A 13,497-nucleotide genomic window follows, 5' to 3' on the forward strand; every position below is an offset into this window, starting at 1 on the left:
CATGGTGTCTTATAAAGCTGGGGTGACTTGTTGTTTGTGCTAATTCAGCAGCATGGTTTACTAATCATGTACAAGCCACTCTAGGTGTGTTCAGACAACATCCCAACTTATAAGGTAGCATGGTTTTTTGCATTGTGTGAGGCAAGCTTCCCTGGATCTAGATGAAGAGGACAGATAGGGTGGATATCATCAACAGACTGGTGTCACCAACCCCTGACTCAAACAGTCTCTCCCAGTGATTTCACGTATGTCTCAAATATATGAAACCACCAAGAGAGAAATGGAACTCTTAGGGACACTGCAATGAAGCTTCAGAGAAAGGATCAAAATAAATGTATTTATGAAGAGGTTCATAATAAGCGCATTTTATTCCATTCCTCAAATTTAGCTGCAGAGTTTTGCTTTTCAAACAAGCATCTCACATTTTTTAATAAGGCTGCAGCCATATACCTACACTAGAAGTGGGTTCCCATTAATCTCAATGGAAATTGCTTTTGAGTAGATATGGGTTTTCAAAGAAATACCTAGCTAAATATTCTGGGGTCCCATTTATATAAAAGCACATTACATCTGAGACAGCTCCATCCTTCTTTTCTTTGTTCAAGGTGTGCTTCAGGGTCCACTAAAATTGATCTTGTGATGGCATTGCATTCTAGTTCTCAAGCAAAAACTGTGGCGAAGCATCTTGCCACACTTGGGCATCTTTGGGCCATGTTGTGGCCTAGATCCTGTTTATTACCTCCAAAAGGAATATGTCTCACTTTGGAAAACAACAGAGATTTTGTAGGCATGCCTGGCAAAATTGGGATGGTTAGTTTTTACTCTTAGGCTGATAGGAACTAGAATAATTATGATAAAGGTGATCAAACCGTTGATGGATCTAGGGGCCCACACTGAGTTTCAATCAAGCCCCTGGTGTTCAAATTGCATCAGCGAATCAGAGAAAAATGAAAAATCTATGTAACATATCCAGTGACTACCGATGTAACAAAAACCTTCACATTCAAACATCAGTAAAATCAGTATAGATGTGAAGACAGGATGTGAAAGACAGGTTTGGGTGGTAGCCAAAGCATTGCCCCCACACAAGTTGCCCCCATGCCTCCATTTTTAAACAAGTCTTAATTTTTTTCTGAAAACTGCCTTGAATGTCATTTTTTTAATAGAAAAGCAGAGTTCAAATCAAATCAATCAGTAAGTGCCCACCTTTGTTGCCAGTTCAGGTTTGTGCAGAGATAGAATATAGATGGTAGCTTAGCACAAACAGCTGTACATGCCATTGACTAAGCCTGGCTATTATAGCAGGGGGAACTTGAGAGGAGGGGACATTATACAGGTGGCAAGATAAGTTAGTTTTCAGAAAGAACCTCTGATTTGAAGATTTCCATGAGACACAATGAAGGATATACTCCAGTGTACATGATATCACTGGGAGTTCAGAATTCACAGCAAAAGTCAGGGAAACCCCTTCAACAATCAAGCAGTCCTCTGAGGAATCCATAGGACATTGGAATGCTATTGGAAGACAAACAGCAAGCTAATCTTAGGGTTAGAAATTACATCTGAGATGTATTTTCTCAGCAATGCCCTTTCCTGACTCTTCCTATATACCAGTACAACCTGGTAACTTCCAGATGTGTTGGAGTACAACTCCCTGTGCTGGCTGGAGATGATGGAAATTGTATTCCAACACCTTCAGAGAGCATCAGGTTCAGGAAGCACCCCAAAGCTTATACCATTCCAAATAATCTTCTCTCCTTTTTTTTACTAGATTAGGGCACAATCCCAAACATTTTAGGGCACAATAGTGAATGGATTCCCATGAACTGTGGCTCAGCAGATGCTCTGCCACCAGGAAAGTTTGAGTAGCATAGTTGGTAGAGTTTTTTGGCAGGTCTAGAGTTAATCTATGGAATGCGCTCCCCAGAGAGGTCCGCCTGGCGCTGTTGTTATTTGTTTTTCGGCGCCAGGCGAAGACCTTTTTATTTAAACGTTATTTTAATTGTTAATATTATTTATTTATTTTATTCTTTTGCCAGGGTGACTTAATTTATACTGTTAAATTATATTGTTTTATATGATGTTATTTATTTATATTTGTGAGCCGCCCCGAGGCTTCGGCAAATGGGGCGGCATAGAAGTTCCCTAAAAAAATAAAATAAATGCTTCCAATTCCCAGAGAAAGACCAAAGTACGATTGACTGTTCTGATTTGAGGACACAGAGGCATTTTTCAAGTCTTTTTCACCAAATAGTTAATTTCTTCTCCAATTTTGTTCATTGCTCCATATCCTCCCTTGATATTGTGGCTCTGTACAGGGAACAAAGCTACAATTGCTACCTCTTTGAAAACAGAAAGAAAAGTTTTGCTTTTATCTGTTTATTTGAATATTAAAATGATAATCCTGAAGGTTGTTATTACAACATCATTGTCCTATTCTATTGCTTCTCCTTCTTCTGCAGTGGAGCACCTACCACTGGAACCCTTTTGTGCTGGTAAATGTTAAGCAACTGGCCATTAAAGGATCTGCTTCCTTCTACAAAGGAAGAGATTAATTATAAAATCTCCTGTCTTCAAAGGGAGAAGTTTGAAGCACTGTTCAAGCAGAAGCTGTTATGTGATGGGGAGAGAGGATAACCTGTTTTCTTCTTCCATACTGAGCCCTTTTTTCTTGAGTAGGCATTGCTATGGAGATAACCCAGAGGTCTGTAGGAGAATCTACATATGTGGGATTTGTGTGTGAACAGTTACTGATTTTTGTATTTAAGCACTAGACAAGCTTTTTCTTTATACCCTCTCTGGGACGGAGAAGGGAAAGGAATGTATTTTGCTCCCCCTCTCCCTCCCTCTCCCTCTCTCTCTCTCTCTCTCTTCCTTTTTTGTTTTTCTGCTCAGATGATCCAAAGCTTTGTGCAATTTCCATGACCCCAAATGGACATCTTGACCCCAGCCTTCCTTGTCTCAACCAGCCTGGGACAGCTGTTGGATTTGCTAATCATTGCCACAACACTCTGCAGCCAGACAAAGTCCTTGTGGCCCTTGAATCCAGAAAAAGCAGTGTGATGTCTCTGGTGAGTAACTTTAAAGCCACAGGTAGCATATTTTCCCCTCCAATACCTGCGAATGAGATCCTTCAACTCAGTCTTTCCCAACCTGCTACTCTACAGATGTGTTGCCAAAGATTGGTCATCCTGGGAGGGGGCAAAGGGACGTGAAATCCAAAAGATCTGGAGGGCACCAAGTAGAGGAAGACGGCTTTACTTAACGGTGCCAGGGAACAAGCTCCTCTGTTTTCAAAGCATTTGCTCTGCTACTGAGCTATTAGTTCCAAGCTTACAGCTGACTGCTTCTTCCAAATGTCCTAGACCTTCATATATCCTACTGCCAACACCACTTTTAGTACAAGTCCTGGACTCCTCTAATTTGAATATGCCTGATTGATGTCCTGCACATCCTCCATGTTTTTCCAGACATGATTGCTATCATGGGAAAAAGGAATACCATCCTTTTCTTTTCCAGCACCATTTAAATGAATCGAGGTTGTGCAAGATGGCTGGGGCTTGGTACAGAGAAGGTCCCCGGTGGTTGGTAGCCAAGGTACACTGTGATTTAATGATTAAGGCTAGGCCAAGTTGATCAAACCTGTACTTCATGTCAGCCTCCCCTTTTCTAATTTTCAAATATGCTACTGTGCAATACAGGAAGTCTGTATGAAGAAACAAAACTGAACAACTGTGGTTCAGCAGATGTTACTGCACTACCACTCCCATCATCTGTGATCATTGGCCCTCCTATCTAGGGCTGATGGTAGTTGGAATCAATCAACATCACCAGGGCCATAGGTTGTCCAGGGGATAGAGTCCTGAATTTGGAGACAAAATTCAGATTCCTACTGGGCTAACCTCAAAGATTATTGTGAAAGTAAAGGCAGGAGTCTGGTATCTCATGTTGAATTGGAGATCCAGTGTGGCGCCGTGGTTAAGAGCCTGGGACTGGGACTCGGAGGATCTGGGTTCGAGTCCCCGCTCAGCCGTGGAGCTAACTGGGTGACTCTGGGCCAGTCACAGACTCTCAGCCCAACCTACCTCACAGGGTTGTTGTTGTGGGGATAAGATGGAGGAGGAGAGATGATGTAAGCTGCCTTGAGCCCTTTGTAGGAAAAAGGCTGGATATAAATTGCAATACAAATAAATACATAAATTCTGTGCAGCAAAACATCATTTGCCCTATACCATTATGGCCATTTACAATTGTGATACAAGAAAATTGGCCATCATAGATCTCAAGCTTTGGCTCATTTCATATTTGGGCAAAAGCTATCAGAATGAGGAACTATCTGAAACCAGTGAGCTTGAGTAGGAGGGGCGCAGTGCTGGTGCTGCAGCCATGGCTGGTTGCCCTATGAGATTCTCACACTGTATCTAGGAGACAAATGCAGTCATGCTTTCTGTCCGCTGTCACTGTTTCTCTCTTTCTTTGGATCTGAGTGGGAAACCTAACTGAGCAAAGACCCCTTCACAGTTTGCTGCTCTCCATAGTGTCTTGTACCTTCTAGTAAGCACAACTGTAGGCAAATCTTAGAAGTAGGGACAACCTTTAATAATTTTACTTATTTATTAAAAGTTTTTCTTTTCTGTCCCCTACAGAATGTCTCAGGACAGTTTTAACAGCCAGTTCAAGAAATCTCAGTCAATTAACCATATGAATTTAGACTTAATTGACTGATGCTTTGCAAATGACTACAAGTAATAGTTTGGTAATAGAACCCCCACATCCCTCTTTCTTTGTTCTATGAGGCTGCAGTCTGTGCCATCCTCTTAGAAGAGGCATTCCCTCCTATGTGTGTGAGGAAGACGGGATGCCTCCTCCAAGACAGTGCTTGCCATCTGCAATTCTTAATAACTTAGATTTAAGTGTGTGTGTTTGTGTGCATGCTGCTTGCTTAATCAGAGACATCTTTTGGGTCAGTCAAAATATTTTTGGTTGATTAATCTAGCTCAGCCTTCACCAATCTACATAGTTGTTCGGCTGCAACTTCCATTGTTCTCAAACAGCATGGACAATGATGGGAGTTCCAGTCCAACACCTCTGGAGTAACCCCAAGGTGGAGAAAGCTGTTCTAATGACATTGGCTCAGACTCAGATCGTGGATGTCTCTGAAAATCAGAATATGCTTGCAGTGGCTTCAATGTAGAACAGCTGAAAAACTGTTCTTGTGCTTACACTTATTTTCCGAGTGCACCTATTTTCCCCCTCTAGTTTTCTAACATGAGAACTTTAGGGGGATTAGATGCATGTCTGTGACTGAAGAAGCTGACTCCTATAACAGTTCTGTTTGGCTGGAGGTGCTAAATCTTTTCTTGGGTGTCTTATAGTCTAGCTCTCGCAGCTCTCACTATGGAGCCTGGGGCCGGAGTGGGGGCTGGGGAAGCCGACGCTCCAGCTGGAACAACCTTGCACGAGGACACAGTCTCAAACACAAGCCTCCTTCAGCTGAGCATGAATCACTCTTATCTGGAAAGAGACACAGAATGTCGGATGGAGAACGAGAGGGGCCAGTGAGAATTCACCACCATCGACGGACACTCTCCTTGGACACCAAAGGCTCGCCTGAGCTGGTGGAGTTGGCACCATCAGTTCCATCCATGTACAGGCCAGCACAGAAAGCTGGTGTGACAACAGGGCCTAGTGAGCACCAAAACTGCAATGGTAAAATGCCCAATATTGCTAAGGACATCTTCCCAGAAATGAACAATCGCAAGGACCATGGCGAAGACGAGGAGGAGATAGATTATGTGAGTGCTTGCTCCTTCCACTAAAGGGACCTTAAGGGCTTTGCATAATCCTGCTTGCCCATAACTCCCAAAGCCGCAGTGCTTGGGAATCCAGTGGTATGCATACAGCAATGTTCCCCAACCTGATCCTCTACAGACACTTTGGACTACAGCCTCAGCATTGCTGGCCATTGACTATGCTGGCTAGGACTGATAAGATTTGTAATCTGAACTATCTGGAAAGCACCATGTTGGAAAAGCTTGTAGTAATAAGGAGAGCTCAACAGATTTGTCTGTCATAGACAACACTCTGAGTTCCTTCGGTAGACTGCCTGTTAATAATACTAACTGTGGCACAATCAGCAATGCTTCCAATCTACTTTGAAATGGCCAAGTTGATTTTCTGCTTTCTAGGAGGTAAATTAGCTCATTACTCCTGCCACAGTGCATGGGGTTAGCTTTGATGACCCCGGGGTTCTCTTTCAGCCCAACAATTCTTTGTCAGATCAGAGCAAGACTTCTGAATACTTTGTCCTTGTCATTACTTTGTGACTGTGATTTTAAGTCATTTTCTACCCCACAGGGGGTATGGCAGGTAGCAAATGATCAATGATGATGATGAATTGGGAAGTCTCCATTTATCAGTGTGTGATAAAGGGAATGAAGAGCGAATGGTGCTTATGTGGGGAAGTTAAGAAGATGGTGACTTCTAACAGTCAATTTCTATTTCCACAGAGCCTGTGTTTCCGAATCAAAAAGATGATAGAAGCCTATAAGCCAGACTGGTGTGAGTTGAGGGAAGACTGGTCCATCTATCTCTTCTCACCACAAAACAGGTGTGATTCATTTACTTTAGGCTTCAGTTGTGGTATTGATGTGCAAACCCTTCCACTATGAAATTAGTAGCAACAAGGTAATATTTTTAGGTGGCAATCACCTGCCCCCAGTCCTTCTTTGAAGCTATTGTTTTAAGATCCAGACTGCAAAATTTGGTTCAGACCTTGGTTTGGAATTCCACCTAATTCACCTTGGACCCATTGGAAGGCTACCTGATATAACTTGGGGGTCAAATCCAAATCTCATTTCAAAACCCTGAAGCTTCATACTTCCCATTGGCTCTCACTGCCAATCAACAAATGGCTGTAACTTTTTTCTGTTAAAAAACAACAGAAGAAGGATAAGATATGGGGGTAAAGTAACCTCTTAAAAAGGGATGAAGCCTGCCAAATTCGAACAAATAGACCCAGGAGTTTGAGTCTAGATAGCTTTACAATCTGAGGGCAAGAAAGAGAGAGTGAGATAGTAAAGGAATTTGCAAATTACATTTGCAGCATCATTGACTGTTTTGAGGAAATCAAACACGCCAAAGTTCAGATGAGTAGGTGCAAAGTTTTTTGTACATGAACAGCCCTTACAATTTCTAAAAGGGATGAGGTTCCCCCTAAGTTCTTTGCATGAATTTTTTTTAATGACATGCACATACAGATGGTCCTAACTAAGAAACCTGACAATTTTCAGAGGTATAGGTACCACAGTTTTGGTGGAATGAGAGTGTCCAGATGTGGGGAGGGGGATTTGCGTCCCTTTCGCTCTCTCTGAAATTTTGTAGGGGACTAATTTGTATGAAAATGTCATTCGTCATAGAGGTGTCCCTAGGCAAGAAACCTGCAAACTTTTAGAAGGTACTGGAGCTAAGGAGCTATGGTGAATGAAAAACAGCTTAAAGTTGTCCTTTTTTCTGCTCAATTGGCATTGAAGTCACAGAAAGTGCAATAGGGCAGGGGTGAATTATGGATGTTGAGCAAGTAGTGGCAAAATCAGAAAGATTTAAATATCTAATATTTTCCTGGCAAATAACCCATGCTACACCCTTCCCAGTGCCACAAACTCCAGAAACCCCTTTTAAACATCACAGTTCCTGGGAAAGAAAACTAGCAAAAAGCACTGAATGAGGAAGAGCCCATGATATCTTTTTTCAACAGTTCTCCCCACAGACACTGGTGAAGCCATTCTCTGTCATTAGAAACTAGATCTGCCAGTTACAAAACTGTTCCCCTTCCTCTCCTTCCTGCTCTCCCTGTTTTTGTGATGTAAAGAAATTTCTGCCAGGGTAGGATAGCAATTCTTGTATATGCACTGTCTGTGTCCCTAAATCCATTTTTAATCTCAGAATTATTAACAATAACAATGTTTTCAGAGGATTGTGATTTTTTCTCTCTCTCCCTGCTTTGCAGGAGCTTTTGATTGATTGGTTGATTGATTTCAACCCCAACTTTCTACCAAGAAAATGGCACTCAAGGCAGCTTTGATTTGGACATCTTGCTTGATTCTTTTCAAGATTCAGCCAAATTTGTTGCTCACTCTTACTAGTTTTCCTTACCCTCCAGACATAGTACTCTTGATGGATTATATTCATAAATTCTGCAAGAACCAGTGTGGTATAGTGGCTGGAATGTTGAATTGGAACTCAGGAGGTCCTAGTTCTAGTCTCCACTCAGCCACAAAGCTCACTGGGTGACTCTGGGCCAGTCATTGGCTCTCAGTCTGAGCTACCTGAGTCGTGAGAAAGTATGAAAGTTGCCTTGAGTTCTTGAAGGAAAAATGATGGGATGTAAATATAATAAATGAACAAACAAACAGTACTCTATAATACAAACCTTACGGACAGAAAGGAATTTATGCCAACTGTCAGAGCAGGAAATTCCTTTTATTTCTATGATCTAATACTAATTAAATCAGTAGTACCTTTAAGTTGAACACAAAGAACTTTGACACTATTAGACAAAGCAGTCATTTTCCTCATCTCCCATCTCCCTTCTTCCCCAGGCAGTCATTTTCCCCATCTCCCTTCTCCTCCAGACCTTGTCAGTGTCTCTATAATCTATTAGAAACATGTGTGCTTTCAAACAAAACTATCTGTCTTCCAGGTTTCGTGTCCTCTGCCAAACTATCATTGCCCATAAGCTCTTTGATTACATTGTTCTGGCCTTCATTTTCTTAAACTGCATCACTATTGCCCTGGAGAGACCTCAGATTGAACAGAGAAGCACGGTGAGTAGTCTTCTACCAAGGCATATTCTGGTGGAACAGAAAATTCTTTGTTGGGACAGCTGCATACGTGCTCTCAAGAGCATCTGAACAGAGGTGTTCACAGAACATGGACTACTGTCTAAAAGCCTTTCACAAAAATGATCCATTCTTTCTGTACAATTTTGAGTAGAAGCTTCCAAAAGGATTTTTCTCATAATGATGAAGATCCTTCAAAAATGTTCATGACTGAGGGATTGCCAAAGGATAGTGAGAATGCTTCCATAAAGGATGTATTTGAAAGAATGAGGAAGAATCCATTCTCTTAATGGAACCCACCCTTTCGTATCCAGCTTTTATGGGAGCATTCTCACTATTCTGTGTGGAAGACATGCAAATGGATTTCCAGTCATAAAATGGGACTTTTTCTTCCTGTCCCTACAGTCCTCACACCCACCCAAAGTCTTCTTTGGAGGGTTCCCTCAAATTCCTGAATCAATAGTGAGGGCACATGGGAACCTCCAGGGGAAGAGAAAATGCCCTCCTCCCTGCAGGTAATTGAATTCCATCCTTTGTCACTACTTGATTTGTGACGCAAGTGGATACAATATGTTACAGATTAACTGGCCTTCAGCAAGGAATGTTGAGGACACATATCTAGTTAGAGCAATGGTGCCTTCAGTCTCCATTAGTAATTGCAAGAACATTTGTTTCAGATTAATTTGAATGAATAAGATAGTCTATATTTGTACAATATCTTTGACACATAGAAACATAATCCTTGGTGGCATATCTAATTTATATGAAGAAAACACTTCCGTCTCAAAACACAAGTAATACATACTTACTAGAATAGCTGCCAATTATTCCAGTTAGTGGGCGGATTGAAGGAAGTGATGTTTCTTTCTTATGGACTGGTAATCCATGCAACTGAAAGTAGGAAATAACCTTACAGAAAGTCCCAGGTTCAGTCCTTGGTTTCTGGCATCCACTGCTGGCCACCTGGATATCAACATCTTACTGACATCTGGGTTCCTGTGAACAGTGTACCTTGACTTAGGATTCATCCTTAACTTTATTGTGACCACTGGGTATTTATGGTTTCTATACTATCTACCCAGTGGTTTAATGGTTTGCAATTTTAGTCTACAGGAGAATTGTGTTTATACAAGTATCTTGCAGATACAAAAGATACTTGCGAATGTACATGAGAAGAAACCTTCAGTCACTTATTCGTTTTCATGCAATTTTGTCTGTCTGCCTCATAAACATCTAATAGGATTGGCCCATAAGAATAGACAGCAAATTATAACTTATTTGAGGTGTTGGATTGGGTGAAACTTTGGGCAACTGCCCTTCAAATAGCCCAGTTATTCAGTGCCACTCAGTTCTTAACAAGAAATTAGATAGCATCGGCCAAGCTTATAGCACTAATTTGAAATGCATGACACTTGTTAGATAGATTTTGAGGCTGCCTTTGATTGTTCCAGGAAAGAATCTTCCTCACGGTATCCAATTACATCTTCACAGCAATCTTTGTTGCTGAGATGACACTGAAGGTAAGTCGTCCACTAGCAGGTATCAAACCATCCCAACTAATCCCTTCCATGCTTTCAGTCTGCTGGGGGGCAGCTATATGCTGTCCCTTCTTGGTATGGTTGAACTGAAAAGAGATGCCATTTTCACAAACATTTTTACTGAAGGATACTTCTCTTTTGGTGAATGTTCTGAGATTGTGAAAACTCCTTCTCTATTCAGAGAGCATTGCCTTCACCTTAAATAGACTTTTTTTTTCTTGGCTTCAGGGACAACAGCACATAGCCAGATCAGATTAGCTATGGAGCACTGTGACATCATCACATTAACTGCATGACTGGCATAATCGCTTTAGGAAGGACAAAGAAGCCCAATGGGGGGGGGATGGAACTCAAGCAACAACAAATAATGCAAGGGAGAGGTGAAAAGGTGCATGATTCAGGGATATTTTTTCATCCAAAGAAATATTTATTCCATCCCCAGCAAACAAAACTAAACCCAATCATTTCAGTTCAAAAATAAAAATGGGGAAATATCCAGCTTAACCTTACTTCTTGATGTTTTGTTTCTAAAGTTTCTTCTCATAGGCTGGCATGAGTAGGAGTTCTGAAAATTAAAGCCCTTTCATTTCTAAATCTCTGTAGTCCTACATTTCCAAGTATCTATGTGATGATGAAGGAATATATAGCATGAAAGGGAGCAGGAAGATCATTAGGACCTTGGTGGCTGGTAGCAGCTTTTCTAAATGATGTTTGCTAGATGAGGTGAATTCAGAGCTTCCAGTTTCCTCTTTCCTTCCACAGAATTTCTGATGTGAAAAGAGGTAAATACTTGAATGGCAGGTCAATTTATTTTCCATTTCGTCCTTGCCTGGTGGTTTCCAGCATTCCTTAGCTGAGCACAACCCTGGAGTAGCCCATTATGCTGCCCTAGGAGTGTAGGATAGTTCTGTTGTTGGATTGTCTTCTTCTTCATGCTCATCCATTCTCTCATCTCCTCTAGGTAGTCTCACTTGGCTTGTATTTTGGGGAGCAGGCCTATCTCCGTAGTAGCTGGAATATCCTGGATGGCTTCTTGGTGTTCGTCTCCATCATTGACATTGTGGTTTCAGTAGCATCTGCAGGGGGAGCCAAAATTCTGGGGGTGCTACGAGTCCTCCGACTTCTGCGCACATTACGTCCTCTCAGGTGAGATCCGAGAGGCAAGCCTTCCTCCTCTTCTTCTGCAACACTCAGAAATAGCTTGTGTGTACTCCCAGATGTTTTGCCAAAATAAAACACTTGGTCAGGACAATAACAAGATCAATCACCAACATGAGCCTGGGGCAGGCATGAATTCTTTCATGACTGGGTGCAATGAAACGGAAAAGAACAAGAAAGGAGGGAAAAAGAAAACCAAATGGCTAGGTTAAAAGGCAGACAAACCAGCTTGTGAGCAGTCTGGAGTGAAGCAGATTTGCCAGTATTTTAAAAAGTTGTTTGGAGAACAAGCCCATGGAAAAAGGGGAAATAATGCAGAAACAGGAGATACTATGGAATTACTGGATGTACCCACACTACAAATAGACGAATCTGTGCATTTCATTCTCTCCCACATTCACACTATTTAGAAAATTAAAATTTTGATCAACTTTTATCAAAATCAAACTGAAATGACATTTTCACCCATCTATACAGCCAAATTCAGTAAGTACAGCTATTTCCAGCATGAAGAAGAACAGACTGTATCAGCCTGTATAGGTGAGGGACCTGTCAGTAAAAGAAGTGGCTAGCCTAACTCAAAACCAACATGGTTGAAAAATGGAAATTTCAACCTAGACTTTTAAAAGTTAAGCACTTAAAGCAAAGCCCCAGGTCTGAATGGACAAATCGGTCAGTTTTGGCTTCTCTCATGTTATTAAAATAAAGGTTTTCCATTTATTTATATATACATTTGTGAATCTGAGTAAGTTTTTATGAAAAAAAAAAAAAACCCTGAACTGAACCTGCCCCTATCTCACATATGTGTGTATATATATATATATACAATTGGCCCTCCACATTCATGGGGGTTAGGGGTACAGGACCCCTGCAAAAGTGGGAAAACCACAAATATCTCCAATCCCTCCCGCAAACCTTAACTCTTAATAATGTTGACCATACTGGACTGCTTCTCGCTCGCTCTGTGTGTGTGTGTGTGTGCGCGCGCGTGTGCATGCACACGCACATACTTGTCTGCACTTATATTATTGATGCATATACCTACCAGTTAATTGAAAAACATTTATAATTTTAAAAATACCACTCACCTTATGCCTATGAAAAGCCAGAAACACTATATTTTGGACTTGTTACTGCAGTTGGTATTTTATTTCATTTTAAAGATGCAAAAATGTGAGATACCACACACTGAGAGACATAACGTGAGCCAGGCTGGCTCCTACCGAGACAAAGGGCATGCATAGTCCTCAGTCCTTAGCACCCCCTTGTCTGCGTTTTTCCACAGTAGACCTGACCCCCTTCCCTGGTGCTGCCCCATAGGCCCCGACTGCCAATGCTTGGTGATATCCTGGCATGTCTGTGTTTTTTCCCCCACATTTTTGTCCAAGGTTTAGTTACTGGCAGTAAGAGCTTCCCTCCAGAGAACTTCTCCAAAGCAGAACACACTCTTCAGGCTGAAATGGGTTCAACCCTGCTCTATGAGACAGCTGGTAGAAGCAATACCATTCTGCTGAGCCGCTCAATGATGATGATGATTTATTCCATTTCTTTACCACCCTGTAGCCAAAGCTCTCTGGGTGGTTTACAAGAATGCATAAAACAAAACAATAAAATACAATATAACATAAAACAGAAACGTTAAAAGTATTTATAGTAGCTTAAAAATGCAGGAAAAATACCATCATGTTTCTAATAAGGATGATCAATGTTTCTCTCTGATTTCAGAAAGTTCCCCTGTATTACAGTAATGCATATGCTTTATTTAATGTGGTTTTAGTTTTCTTCTGTTTGGAACTTTTGTATTTTAATCTTTTGATTTTTTTTGTAAATCATCTCAAGTACTCATTGAATGGAGGGATGATTCAGAAATCCATTAAATAAATAGTATGTGTTATTTCCATTTGCCAACTGTACAAGCTTAAAGAACCTGCAACCAACCAGCACTTCTTGTGCACATGTGG

At 41.3% G+C, this 13,497-nt stretch overlaps 1 protein-coding gene across 1 annotated transcript in view; it reads left to right on the forward strand.

Annotated features, from left to right (window-relative positions):
- Positions 1-13,497, forward strand: part of CACNA1I (calcium voltage-gated channel subunit alpha1 I) — a 284,889-nt gene that overhangs the window by 221,786 nt on the left and 49,606 nt on the right. Inside the window, exons 15-20 of the mRNA XM_044455382.1 lie at positions 2,896-3,071; positions 5,376-5,795; positions 6,510-6,610; positions 8,702-8,825; positions 10,292-10,360; positions 11,340-11,524. Of these exons, the coding sequence (XP_044311317.1) occupies positions 2,896-3,071; positions 5,376-5,795; positions 6,510-6,610; positions 8,702-8,825; positions 10,292-10,360; positions 11,340-11,524 (1,075 nt within the window). The remainder of the gene's footprint in view (positions 1-2,895; positions 3,072-5,375; positions 5,796-6,509; positions 6,611-8,701; positions 8,826-10,291; positions 10,361-11,339; positions 11,525-13,497) is intronic.

The sequence above is a fragment of the Varanus komodoensis genome, unplaced genomic scaffold, assembly GCF_004798865.1.
Source record: "Varanus komodoensis strain SLA01 unplaced genomic scaffold, ASM479886v1 scaffold8, whole genome shotgun sequence".
Classification (NCBI taxonomy): domain Eukaryota; kingdom Metazoa; phylum Chordata; class Lepidosauria; order Squamata; family Varanidae; genus Varanus; species Varanus komodoensis.